General features: G+C 30.5%; 1 protein-coding gene across 4 annotated transcripts in view; it reads right to left on the reverse strand.

Moving 5' to 3' along the window:
* LOC106668570 (lachesin-like) overlaps nucleotides 1-12,804 on the reverse strand; it is a 134,584-nt gene that overhangs the window by 26,263 nt on the left and 95,517 nt on the right. For all 4 annotated transcript variants that reach the window (XM_024226851.1, XM_024226850.1, XM_024226853.1 and 1 more), the window contains exons 4-5: nucleotides 5,849-6,010; nucleotides 4,367-4,495 (exon numbers count right to left, since the gene is read on the reverse strand). In XM_024226851.1, the coding sequence (XP_024082619.1) occupies nucleotides 4,367-4,495; nucleotides 5,849-6,010 (291 nt within the window). The remainder of the gene's footprint in view (nucleotides 1-4,366; nucleotides 4,496-5,848; nucleotides 6,011-12,804) is intronic.

The raw sequence follows: 12,804 nt of genomic DNA on the forward strand, positions 1-12,804 counted from the left end.
TAGGCGTTGACACGGCCCTCATCACGGTAAGGTAAAGGTCCCGGGTTCGAATGCAGCGGCCCTGCATTCGAACCCGACGCTGCATTCGAACCCGACATACTTACAAATGGGCTTTTTTTTTTTAAACCGGCACCCCGAGGGTTGATATACCCTCAGCTTTTGGAAATCCTCGTAAAAAAATAATAATAATCCTTACAGGTTATCTTCAAATTTAATATTTTTATATTTAATAAGTATTATTTAGAATCATACTCTTTAAACGTTTTTACACCATTTATAATTTAAATTTCACTGTTATTTACCTTCCTTTTAGTACTTTTGTTTTAAGAGGCTTTAAAATCGCGTAAGACTGGGAAAAGCACCATAATACAAATCCGCATAGAACCTATTTGTTACTAACCAGATTTTGTATTCATGAGAACGGAAGTCGTTATCATTTAGAAGATAGTAAAACCGTTTGAACATGAATGGTTTTTTTTTTCGGTTTGGTAAACCCTCCGACATTCAGACTTACTCGAGCTTAACGCTCTTTACTTTAACCAAATGCACTTAATTGTAATGGAAAATAATAAAATTTAAACCCAGAACACTAGAAAGCAAGCCTTTCAATGTGGGTTTTGTACTTGAACGTAATGTACTTAATATGATATTTTTTTACTTCCATTATTTTTATCTAAAACTGTACGTGTATTACATACAACCAGGAAATTGGTTTTCGATTTATGATTGCATTACGGGTGTTATAAAGATTGGCAGCAGCTTTAAATTAATAAAATGTTATGAATCATTTAAGAGGTCTCTCATCCATATTCTTTTCAGTCGTTTACGTCGTAATTGTGGGGAATGGAATTAAAATGATTATTATTATGAATATCTTTCTACAAATATGGCTTTATACAGTGATAAAATTGTACGGTATGTGCTACTAGATGATTTAAGGTTATATACGGAATTGCTAGGCATTAAAACAATTGCCAGTATACAATATCCATTATGGAAGTAGGAGGTTATAGAAATCACTATAACATTTTTTACGAGGGAATTTGAACTACGAGGTTATATGAAGCCTCGGGGTGCCGGAGTTTTTGAAAAAAAGCCCATTTGTAGGTAAGCCGGGTACGAATGCAGAGCCACACTATAACATTAAATCAACAGTTACATAAAAAGTATTCAGATGAGGATGGCATTTTTTGCTTTAAAAATTCTTGTTTAGAAGTTGTAAAAGAAGGACACAACATTAGCGAGTTATTAGTTATACCAGTAGTTTGAATATTTTTTTAATAAAACATAACCAGCAATTGGAGACAAAAAACCTAATCTACTAAAGTATTGAATTCGATTGAAGTAGAATTAGAAATGATTTTAAATATATTTAAAAGCCACCAAGAGGTTACAACCTGGAGAAAACTATACGAGAGAGAATGTGTTAGGCATAAAATGGAGAACGGAACAGCAAAAGTAGAAACTTGTAGAAAATAACTTCATTATTTTTGCAATGATAATGAAAATCTTTACATCTTTTGGCAGGAAGTTGTAAATTACTTAAGCTTGTAACTATGACGCTGGGACAATTGGGAAAGATTATTTTTACTAACTTATCAAAAAATCTGGTGTTCTATTCATAAAAGATAATAATATGGAAAGTGATAAAATCAAAACGGTAAAAAATGTAATACAAGGATTAAAAAAATTAACGATTTGTTTGTTAAAAGCAAAAAGTAATTGATATAAATTAAGAAGAAAAATATACAGCTGTGGACTCAAAAAGATTGTTAAAATACCTCTGAGAAAACAATGCACAATATTTGTATTATTTTATCTACTTTTGAAGTTGCCTTGAGATACATATGATAAGATAAGCATAAAGATGAGAGATACATAAAGAAAAGAGATAGTCGGTTTCCGTCCTAATTTGATTGATCATAATCAAATGATGCTGGATGAAAACGAGAGACAGAAAAAAAGCAGTATTCAGATGAGGATGGCATTTTTTGTTTTTAAAATTCTTGTTTAGTAGTTGTAAAAGAAGGACACAACATTAGCGAGTTATTAGTTGATACCAGTAGTTTGAATAAGAAAGAAAGAAGAGGGTTGGTGATGACTAAAAACTTAAACATAAAAAAATCAGAAGTAGACGTACAAACCATATTAACCATTGAAAATTGATGAAATTGATAACTAAACGATTTGAAATTTATCTAAACTATATTTTAGACACAAGTTTGGAACTGTTGAAACCAGTATTTAATGGTGTGTAAAATGTTTTTTTCAATTTATTTCAATTATAATTATTTGTTCCTTTTATAGTTGATAACTATGGCTCACTATAGAAGAAAATGTTTGTGGACTGAAATAGTGAAAAAGTATATTTTGTTATATTTATATGTAAATTAAACAATTCAAAAATTAATTTTAAATTTTTTTTATACGTATATTTATATTTTTCAAGAGATTCTCTCTTATGAGAAAGCGTTACAACAAAATGACCCATTACAGTTTTTTCTTTTTTTAAATTGTATGAGGATTTTATATATTAATTTCACCAATGGAAGGCCGGCCAATAAAAAGGGAGATTTATCGAGACGGCGACTTTGAAGTCAGCTACCACAAATTGCCTACCAATAAATCAGTTTATTTTACGACAGACCGTTTTAAAAATTTAATATCTCTCTTTTCTTGGAAAACCAAGGGGCTGAGCTTAATTTTTTTTAACCTCAAATGACTTTGTTTGGCTTCGTCTGAGTGGGACAAGCATTGTTTTAGAAGTAACGCGCCACCTGCGACTGGCAGCTAGTAGAACAAAAACTTTTAAATTAGCTTCCACTCGTCAGCCTGACTAGAGGGGAGGGTTTTGATATTCATCCCTTTTCATTTTAAAGGAGAGCAAAAATTCAATAAACTTTTTATATCCTATAAGATTTCCTGACAAGTAATAACATGGATAGCGTAGAAATTTAACAATTTATAAACACAAAGAAAAAACATTATCTGTACACACTATTTATTTTTTTATTTTTTGTATACTGTATTATTAGAATTTAACATAGTCAAAATTTAAAACCTATTAATTTGTTGAAAAATATTTAAAAGTACAATATTTGAATAATTAACCTTTTAAAAACCAAGAATAATAAGTTACATTTGTGAGGTATTGCAGTGATACAAAATAAAATAATTTACTAACCTATTTCCATCAACAATGAATAAATATAATTTCAATATTTAGATATTAAAATTAAATATATTTTCTTTATCGAAATTCAAATTTCAGGAAAAACACAGAAAATAAAAAATAACTCAGGATATTTTAACACTTAAAAGTTAAACGTACATTGAAGGAGCCAATTAAAGCAAATAGGGTTATTGATGTGGTTTCGTGTGGTTAACAGTGGCATTTGCTAGTATTCACGAAATAAAGATTTTTATTTTTTTATACTCTAATGCAGTGATTCCCAACCTGTGCGAAAACTGCAAAAAAAATTTATAAATAATATTAGTTTCATTTTTATATTTATAAAAACAACCTGAAAACTGTACCCCCCTCATTTGATCCTTTACAATCCAAGACCTGGAGGGCCATCCAAAATATGGATGTTAGCAAGACATCTGCAATAATGTACTTTATGTTAATCCCAAAAAAATGTATTTGCTTTTATATTTTTGCAATTAAATAAGTAATCGCTTTTCAAAAGGCAAGTTTTGCAATTAACAGAAGTACTATCAGAACCACCAGGTTTTGGACTCATTAAGGATCCATTTTAAGATGTATCCTCTTTTGTGCAGGCTGCTAGGTCGCAGTAGGATTCTGGGCCCAGAGAGTCCATATTGGCTCCCTTTTTGGCCAAAATGTCAACATTTTCGTTGCCTCTATCATGGTCAGGTTATTAGTGTCATTGACTTCCGTCAGGACCTTCATGCAGTTCCAAACACTCTCTGCTTTCGCCTTGTATGAGGCTAAGGCCCTGAGTGATGCCTAGCTGTCAGAGAAAATGGCTATCTTCCTAGCCTTTTTATTTCTCTGGCACATTATTCAATCGCTATGAATTCAGACTGGAAACACACTTACCTAGTTTTACCGTCAGTTCGGTGTATCCCAAAGCCCCAGCTCCCGTACCCTTGTCGGTTTTGGACCCGTCAGTAGATTTCCCCTTTCAAAACTTGTAAACTGCACTTGTAAAACTACTCAAGACTTTTTGTCCAATCAAAATACAAATAGGCTATTTTTTAGTTTAGAATATTAATTCTTTTTATAACTAACCTCGTTTAAGAAAAGCACAACCATTTCCCAACTAATCTAAATTAGTTTATTTTAAATAATTTCCGGATAATTGTTTATTATTGATTAAAGAAAATAGTCCCCACTTACATTCGACATCAAGAATTATCCTTTTGCTGACAGAAGGAGGCACACTATTTGAAGCAATGCATAAATACGCCCCCATCTCGTTTCTTGTTATACGAGTTAGATTAAGTTGTTCTCCTTCTTGGATATTAACTGCAATCAAACAAAAATAAAAATAATTGAATAAAACTATTACAAAAATAAGAAAGGGTATTAAAAATTTGCCTTGTTATAATTTCAATAATTTCAAATGTTGTTTTAAACAGTAAGGTTTAAACATAGAATGTACATTTTTAGGCAAAAAATGGTGTTCAGTACATTTTTATACATACATTTGGCAATGATAAACGATGAAATTTTATTAAAAGTGTGCTAATGCTCATAAAACGTTGCATTCAATAAGCAATTCAATTTTAAATAAATTGAGTACACTTTACATTCGAAACAATAATTTCATGAATTAAAAATTGAATTTAAGGTCAAGGCAAGAAACAGGCAAAAATGGAAAAGGTTTTAAAAAAAACCATACGAAAAGTTAATAAATTTAAGAAAATATTGTGGTTTGTATCTTTCCAAGGAATATTAGATAATTATTCTGCTAAACTTACAGGTTTTTCATTTAAAAATAATACAATCATTTTTAATTGTTATTGTCATTTTAAAAATGTGTGATGTTTAGTGACCGTTAGTTAATGATTATTCGCAGAACGTGAGATGTGGTCTGGTGTGACGTAGGTTTTAGAACCCTCGGTTTTTCTTTATCGTGCCATCGTTTCGATCTTCATTGAGATCATCTTTAGGGCCTGGGATTTATGAACATTGTTTAAATTATACAGGTACATGTAGGATGTGAAAAAAACACGACAGACAAGAATGACACATCTACACGGAAAACAAACACTTTGAGTAAGTACAAATATTCTGATTGGATTTAAAATTTTCTAACATTGTAGAAATTCAGTTTTTTTCTAAAATTTTCTATCATTGTATAAATTCATTTTTTCACATCCTACATGTATTTGTAAAATTTAAACAATGTTTATAAATCTCAGGCCCGAAAGATGATCTCAATAAAGGTCGAAACAACACTAGGGAAAACCAAATTCTAAAAAATTATGTTCTATCATTAATGAAAATTTAACTTTAAAATTAATTTTATGAGTTGTCATCGTCGTTAATATTCTATACAGCCATTACTGAAAAAATAATTTGGCGATTCAACGAAGCCAGTTGGAAAGGAAACAAAAAATTAATGAAAACATAAAACATAGGCAGGATGGTAGGAAAATGGAATAAAAAAAGGAAAAAACCAGTGGGAAATTGGATTGAGCCACTGTGGCCAGAACACCGGTGGGCGGTAATGGTCGGATTAAAACAAACAAGGGGGTTCATGTCTGCAAGGATGGACATTTACTCGGCTCCCTAATCAACTCGCAGGTTAAACTAACGTGCGGTCAATGAAAAAGGGCGGTTTGAGGGGGTGAAAGCAATAAAAAAAGTGTTCACCTTTGGTCTTCCTGTCGATGGTAATGGGTTGGCCGTCCTCCCTTCTCCATGAGAGCTTTGGGATGGGCAAACCGTCGGCTTTGCACGTCAGCGAGACATTCTGGTTCTCCCTCACCGCTACGGATGATGGAGTGCTTTGGTCGTCCAAAATGTTTGGAGGGACTGAAAAAAAATGATTAAAAAAACCTTCACAAATAAGGCTTTAATTAAATTTAAACCCACTTGTTAAAAAAAAAACTTTTGTTTAAATAACTAAGTTTATGCCGAAATATACCAACACGTCCAGATCGTGATTTCTAGTGCAAATGTTAGATTGTGACAAATATACTTCTGACTCAACAATCGGCTATCAGAGTTCATAAGTTACGTAAGTTACACGAAACAAATGGGGAATTTTGTGCTTGATATAACATAACGTATAGGAAATAAATTCAATTATAACGATAAAATCTTTTTCCAACTAATTGTCTTCTCTAATATGAATATATATATATATCTGAAAGGTTAATTAAAGCCAGTAACTAATTTTTAGATTAAAATAATAACAAATAATTACTTATAAAACGTTTAGTAACATTAAATAAGAACGTCTACATTTCCAATACAACTGCACCGCTAAACTAGTATAAAATATAAAAATTTACCACCCAATTTATTGACGTGTTAATAAATTATATTTTTTTCATTCCTAAGATCATATAAAAATTTATCTACGGAATAAGTGTTACAATCTAAGAAAGCTTTATAATATGTGATTTATTTCTGAGTTAATTTCAACAAACTTTTGTTACTTCACTTGGTTTTTCGGTTAAGCATATCAAAACAATCCTTAAATCTAAAGAATCACATCACAACAACAAAAAATTAAAATTTTCTATTAAAATGAAAATATGGCGAAAAATCTTGAAGAGAATTAGGTACTTATAAATCTTCTTAAAATAGGATTTTTGCATACATTTGACCTTCCAAATTAAGATTTTAAAAGGTTAAATTGAAGTGTGTGGTTTTTAGTGACCGTTAGTCAATCAAAGATGATTCGAAAATCGAGAGATGCTGTCTGGTGGGACGTAGGTTTTAGAAAAACATTTTGTTTATCGTGCCAACGTTTCGATCTTTATTGAGATCATCTCCAGGGATCAAAGTGTTTGTTTTCTGCGTAATTGTATCATTCTTGTGTGTCGTGTTGAGAGTGACATCTACACCAGACCGCATCTCACGATCTCTGAATAATCGTTACATTAAAGCTTTGGATGGTAATAAGATAGATTAGTTTATTGAGTGTTTGGAGGCAGAGCTTTATAGCACTCAAAAGGGATGTAGCTTATTTTTGGATGTTAGGGCGTGAAATGACCTTAGACGTTAAAACGCCCTTAAAAATTAATAATAATAATAATAATAATAATAATAATAATAATAATAATAATAATAATGTCTTCGTTTATAAAACATTTTGTCTGTCTGGTCTAACTAATATTTAACAGCAAAATTATGAAAAACAGAACAGAGAGAGAGAGAGGATGTGTGATTTCAGCAAATCTTTTTGGTGAAACTAGGTCGAAAAACATTAGACAGGTGTCCGCCTTCTTTCCAACGGCCCTAGTAAATTAAGAAAAAATAATTTTCCAAAATGTTTTATAAATTGTTGTGCATTTGTTTCTAGATTATTATATTCAGTAGAGTTGGTTTCTGCCTAGGATAAAATAAATGAATTCACCATCGTATTAAATGCGATTAGATCATAAGTTACAAAAAGTAAAGACACTTTGAGTAAAGTTTTTTTTTTTTTTTTTTTTTTTTTTTTTTTTTTTTTTTTTTTTTTTTTTTTTTTTTTTTTTTTTTTTTTTTTTTTNTTTTTTTGTCGCTGGTGACGTTGGTGATATTGGAGCGTATGGTTCCAGAGTCACAGCTTGCTCGTTCTTGGGAGAGCAGGTTAGTTCTCTCTTTCTTTTAGACGGAGCGAACTTCCATTCTTCCTCCATTGTCGTGTTGTCCGTTTCGTTTCTGGTGTTCCGTTCACCAACGTCGGTGCCACCGTTTACACCGTCGTTAGGGGGCTTCTGGGTCGCGAAGTAAAGTTGGTCAATAAATTGTTAGTAAGCAATTCTGATTTGTTTTAAGCACCCTAAAATCCCCTAAATAGGAATTTTTAGAGTAAAAAAATATTTTAACCTCCTTTTACGCCCCTAGTTTACCAAAAATTATGTATTATATTTTCATACATATATTTTTACATATATATTTACATAGATTATATCTCATATTGGGATCCAAGGAAATGCTCCTTTTAAAACTTTAACGTTCGTCTATTGAGTCGATATCTGCGAAATTGATGGAAGACTTTAAATTTATTTTGTATTGCAAAGAATGCTTCATATGGGTAAACGAACAGGGTCTACGTTAATCATTTATAATTTTCCTACGTACTATAGCCTCCTAACTATTGCAGGGCAGTTGCTTAGAGTATATTATTTTGTCTCTGCAATAATCGCCACACATAATCGCCATTGGTGGTGGTCAGCTATTTTCCTGGTATTGAACTGGACCTTGTCTCATAAATATAGGAATTAAAGTTTTTAATTCCATTCTATCGAGTAGAATTTTTATTTTATTACCCCATTGGCTAGTTTGTGGAACATCTTTTTGCGTGGCTCACACCTGGTTTTGTAAAATTTTAATTGTTTTTAAGAAGGTTACAAATTATGCCAAAAAGTGAATTTGAGCGTATATATTGGCCTGAGGCTTCCTTTTAGCATCTGTATTTGCTGCCATGTTGCCTAAAATTCCCTCATAACCTCGAATCCCACCTAAGCGTAAGGCTATCCGAAGATCCCCGATTTCTTAGGGTGCTAATTAGTTCAAAACAAGGTTTTAGTATATCTCGCAGGATTTGTTTGTTTTTATAGTGGCCTGGCAGTCTGATAGTATTACTATTGTCCTTTGAGATGTTTCTTATTTATTTCATTCAGCACATGTTTCAATGACTGTTGTTAGACGACGATGGCCAAGAGATCATAAACACATCATGCCTCTAATGTGCTCGCCTGCTCATAGATTTTTTAGGGTTTTGTAAAATATGTTAAAATTATTTTATAGCGAAAAACAAATTTTGTATTCATTTACAACACCGAGAAAAATTGATTTCAAATTTTTAAGAAAATAAAAAAAATATAAATAGTAAATGTTTTATGGTCAGAACCATATAAAACAAAACAAATCTGTCCTTCATTAATAAATTAAAATTAAAAATACAAAACAAAACGTTTGAGAGGATTTTGTTTCGTTGATTTTTGTTTTTCGCACTAGAAATGAAATAAAAATCTGAGTTTCTTGATACAGGCTCAAAGAAAAATAAATAAGCTACTAAGGGCTGTAAATACGTTGTAATTTGAATAAAACCCAGAAGAGTTATACATTTTTAAGTGAAACACCGGACGTTTGCGAGAAAGAAAATTCATCCTGTTTTTACTTGAAGCTTCTTTTCTTTAATGTAACTTTTTATATATTTATTCTCATTTACAACGATCTAACGGATTATTCTTTTATCATAGCTCTAAAAAAATAACCTGGAAGTATACTTGGCACAGACGGAAAACCAAAATCACAAAACGTTAAGAAACAAGTATGTCATAGATTTCAACCTAGTATCATCGATAAAAGTTCCATTTAATAATGTCAACCCACTTTCGTAGCCCCATTTTTCAGTTGGTTGAATGGACATTTCAAACAATCGTGTTAATTTTTTAATTAACTTTAATTTAAAAAAGGAAAGCGAGATATACTTCTTCGGGAAGAGGCCTAGTCCCGCAGGTGAGTTTTTAAATATTGTATAACATAATAATAAGTATTACAATTTACAAAACCCTTTGTAGGAAAACAAAATAAATTTATATAAGGTTAGTTTATTTTTTCCTCTATGTTTCGGGCAATTTCTCGCCCATCGTCAGAAAACCATAAAATAAATTTGTTGTAGTTGAGTATAATATATCTTGTCCTTTTTCTCTTCATATATAACCAAGTCGTTTTTGAAATAACCTTAATTTATAAAACTCTTTTTAGGAAACTCTAAAAATATATATTATATAGTTTATTTCATAATTTTCTTTTTTCTTTTACGTTTCGGGTAATTTCTCGCCCATCGTCAGAAACCTAGCCGCGCTTATTCTTCCATAGCGTTTTTATCATGTAAAAAGCTTCTAATTGTCACTCCTCAAAAAAAGTAAATTTTAATAGGAAAGTGACAACTAATTGCCTCAGTCCTGGCTAACCGGACGAAGAGGTGTATTTAGCAATTAGTAGTAATTAGTTCGTGTTTTATTCTCAATATTATCAACGATGCAATACGTGAAGAGAATATAGTACAAGAATTGTAAGAGAAATGATATCTGCTAGTACATGGTAATAATTATATATTAAAACCAAGAATCACTTTAGAAATAGTATTACGTCCAGTACGGAAGCCTCTTTTCTCCACTAACAATAAACTCCGTCATAATAAAATATAATCAATTAAATGTTAATTAATATGAAATATTCGGCGAACAATGCATTCTCCTCGTGTCACGGTAGTTCTAGTTCCGTTCGGAGGCCTATAAAAGCCGCAGCCCGCTCTGGAAAGTAACTTTGTTCGAATTTCAGAAGCATGTTAATCCTATTCCAGGGTCTGAGCAGTCAGTCTAGTTAGAAGGGCAACTCCTTAATTAAATCACTAATGCCGTTAAAGAACACATCTCCCGTTTTAGAAATTTCTGCCAGAATACAACCTGAGAGTAATTTGGTTAGCCGTTTTACACGCGTCGTTATTGCCAGACTTTATGTAATATTTGCTTTTACCATTTTGTTTTTAATTTAAATTTTATACCGTATATTCCGAGTGATGAAACTCTCAGTAAAAAAACTACGCGAAGAAAATTCTTTAACTAAATTGTATTGCTTTGCCTATTTGAAATGGGTCCGTAGTGTTAAGGTTCAAATAAAATATGATGTATTTCTACATTCTTGAAAAACTAATTATTAATTATAAAAATATTACACAGAAATAAACAGAAAATATTCTTTAAAAGTTAGAAAAATAGAAATACTTTTTTATTCTTGATTTTATTTTTCTCAGGGTGAAAAATTAAACTTTATTTTCTCTTAAATGTCACAATTTTACCTTTTCTACACGCCTCATGTTTTATTTGCTTTTTTTTAATATCAAAACATTTTTCAGCCATAGGTTTAACTAATTCAACCTATCTGACGTTCTTCTTATACCTTCATCATAATTATTCTTGACTATTTTTATTGTTCATAACTGTTGAATACTTTTTCTTTGCAATTCTTTACCTGTCTCTATAATGGTGGTTTGTACTGTTTCTTTAGCAATTTAAGCGATGGATTAAATATGGGTATTTTTGTTGGTCGTTCTGTTACTTAAGTTCGTCTTTTATTTTATGTGGAGAAATTATTCTGGTGAAAATATATTCTGATTTTAAAATGTATTTATGGGATACAAAATCATAAGTTTTCTTGTTGGATTTTTATTTTTCTATACTACTAGTTTAACAAATAAACCAGATTTTTGCCCTTTTATGTAACACAAACCTTCCTCCTTTTTATTTTAACATAATGCATAAATTAAATGAACTCATAGAAATTTAGACTATTAGAGTATTATAATACAATCTTCATTAATATATATGCATGTATATATATATAATCATATATTACATCGTTATATTTTATATAATAAAGGGGGAGAGAGAGAGGGAAATTTTGGCACTGTATTATTTCAGATATTTAGAATTCGTATAGTCCAAGACTAGAAAATAATTGGATATAACGAAGAATTAATTATTCGTTAGTGTCTTTTAATTTATTTGTTGTGTTTTAAAAGAATGATCCGTTTATGCCTTAGTGTATTTGTGTACTATAAATATCATAAATGTTTTGTGTTCAATTTTTGTCTCTTCATACATTTAGTTTGTTAAACTTAATGGTTTTTCAGCATTTTTTTATCTTACAGAGCAAGTTGAAAATATATGCTTACAATAATTCCTTTTTCCACTTACTTTATTTTTATTGTATATGGATAACGTGTTGATTTATTATATTTATATAAATTGAAAGTATTATAATATAATCTTCATTAATAAATAAACAAAGATTTTTGCCTTGGTTAGTCCAGGTATTTTGAATTTTTGTTTCTACGACGTTTGTCCATGACTCAAAATTAATTCCAAAGAACAATTCAATATCCGTTACTGTTTTACAGTTTTTGTCAATTTTTGTGAAACTTTATAGAGTGAAAATGAAATATTGGATTTTTCTTGTATTTTTGTGTTGTAAATGTCAAAAATTTTTGTGTGTTAAATTTTTTGTCTTTCTATATTTTAGTTTATCAAATAAATCTGTTTTCGCTCATTTTGTCCTCTTTCTTTATTTGTTATTATTATGCTTTAAGATAACGCCTTGATTACATCTTTTTTAAGAAATTTAAACACTATGACAAGTAATTATGGAGAAATTTTTGCACTGTTAATTTCAGGTATTTTTAATTTTTTAGACAACTAGGTATGTCCATGAATAAAATTAATCCGATATAATGAACAATTTAATTATGTAGAAGCAGAATACAAATTTACGGTTCACACAAAACTAACATGAGATCACAAGAATAGCACCACACTTTATGTGAGCATGAAATACTTGGTTCAAAATTTATATTTACATCTTAAATTGTAATTTTCCAATCAACATATTTTTTGTAATTTACGCAGGCCCTGAAGATGGCCCGAATAAAGATCGAAACGTCGACAAAAAAATGAAAAGGTGTTTTTCGAAACACCTCATTCTTGACCGCTCCTCACAACTTCAACAAATTATTTAATTATATACTCGCTAATATTTTATGATTCGGCCATATGTTTATACATTTTGTAAATTAACCTACAGTCGATTTTCGTTTGTAATAAAGC

The sequence above is a fragment of the Cimex lectularius genome, unplaced genomic scaffold (genome assembly GCF_000648675.2).
Source record: "Cimex lectularius strain Harlan isolate CLEC.00 unplaced genomic scaffold, Clec_2.1 scaffold7, whole genome shotgun sequence".
NCBI lineage: Eukaryota > Metazoa > Arthropoda > Insecta > Hemiptera > Cimicidae > Cimex > Cimex lectularius.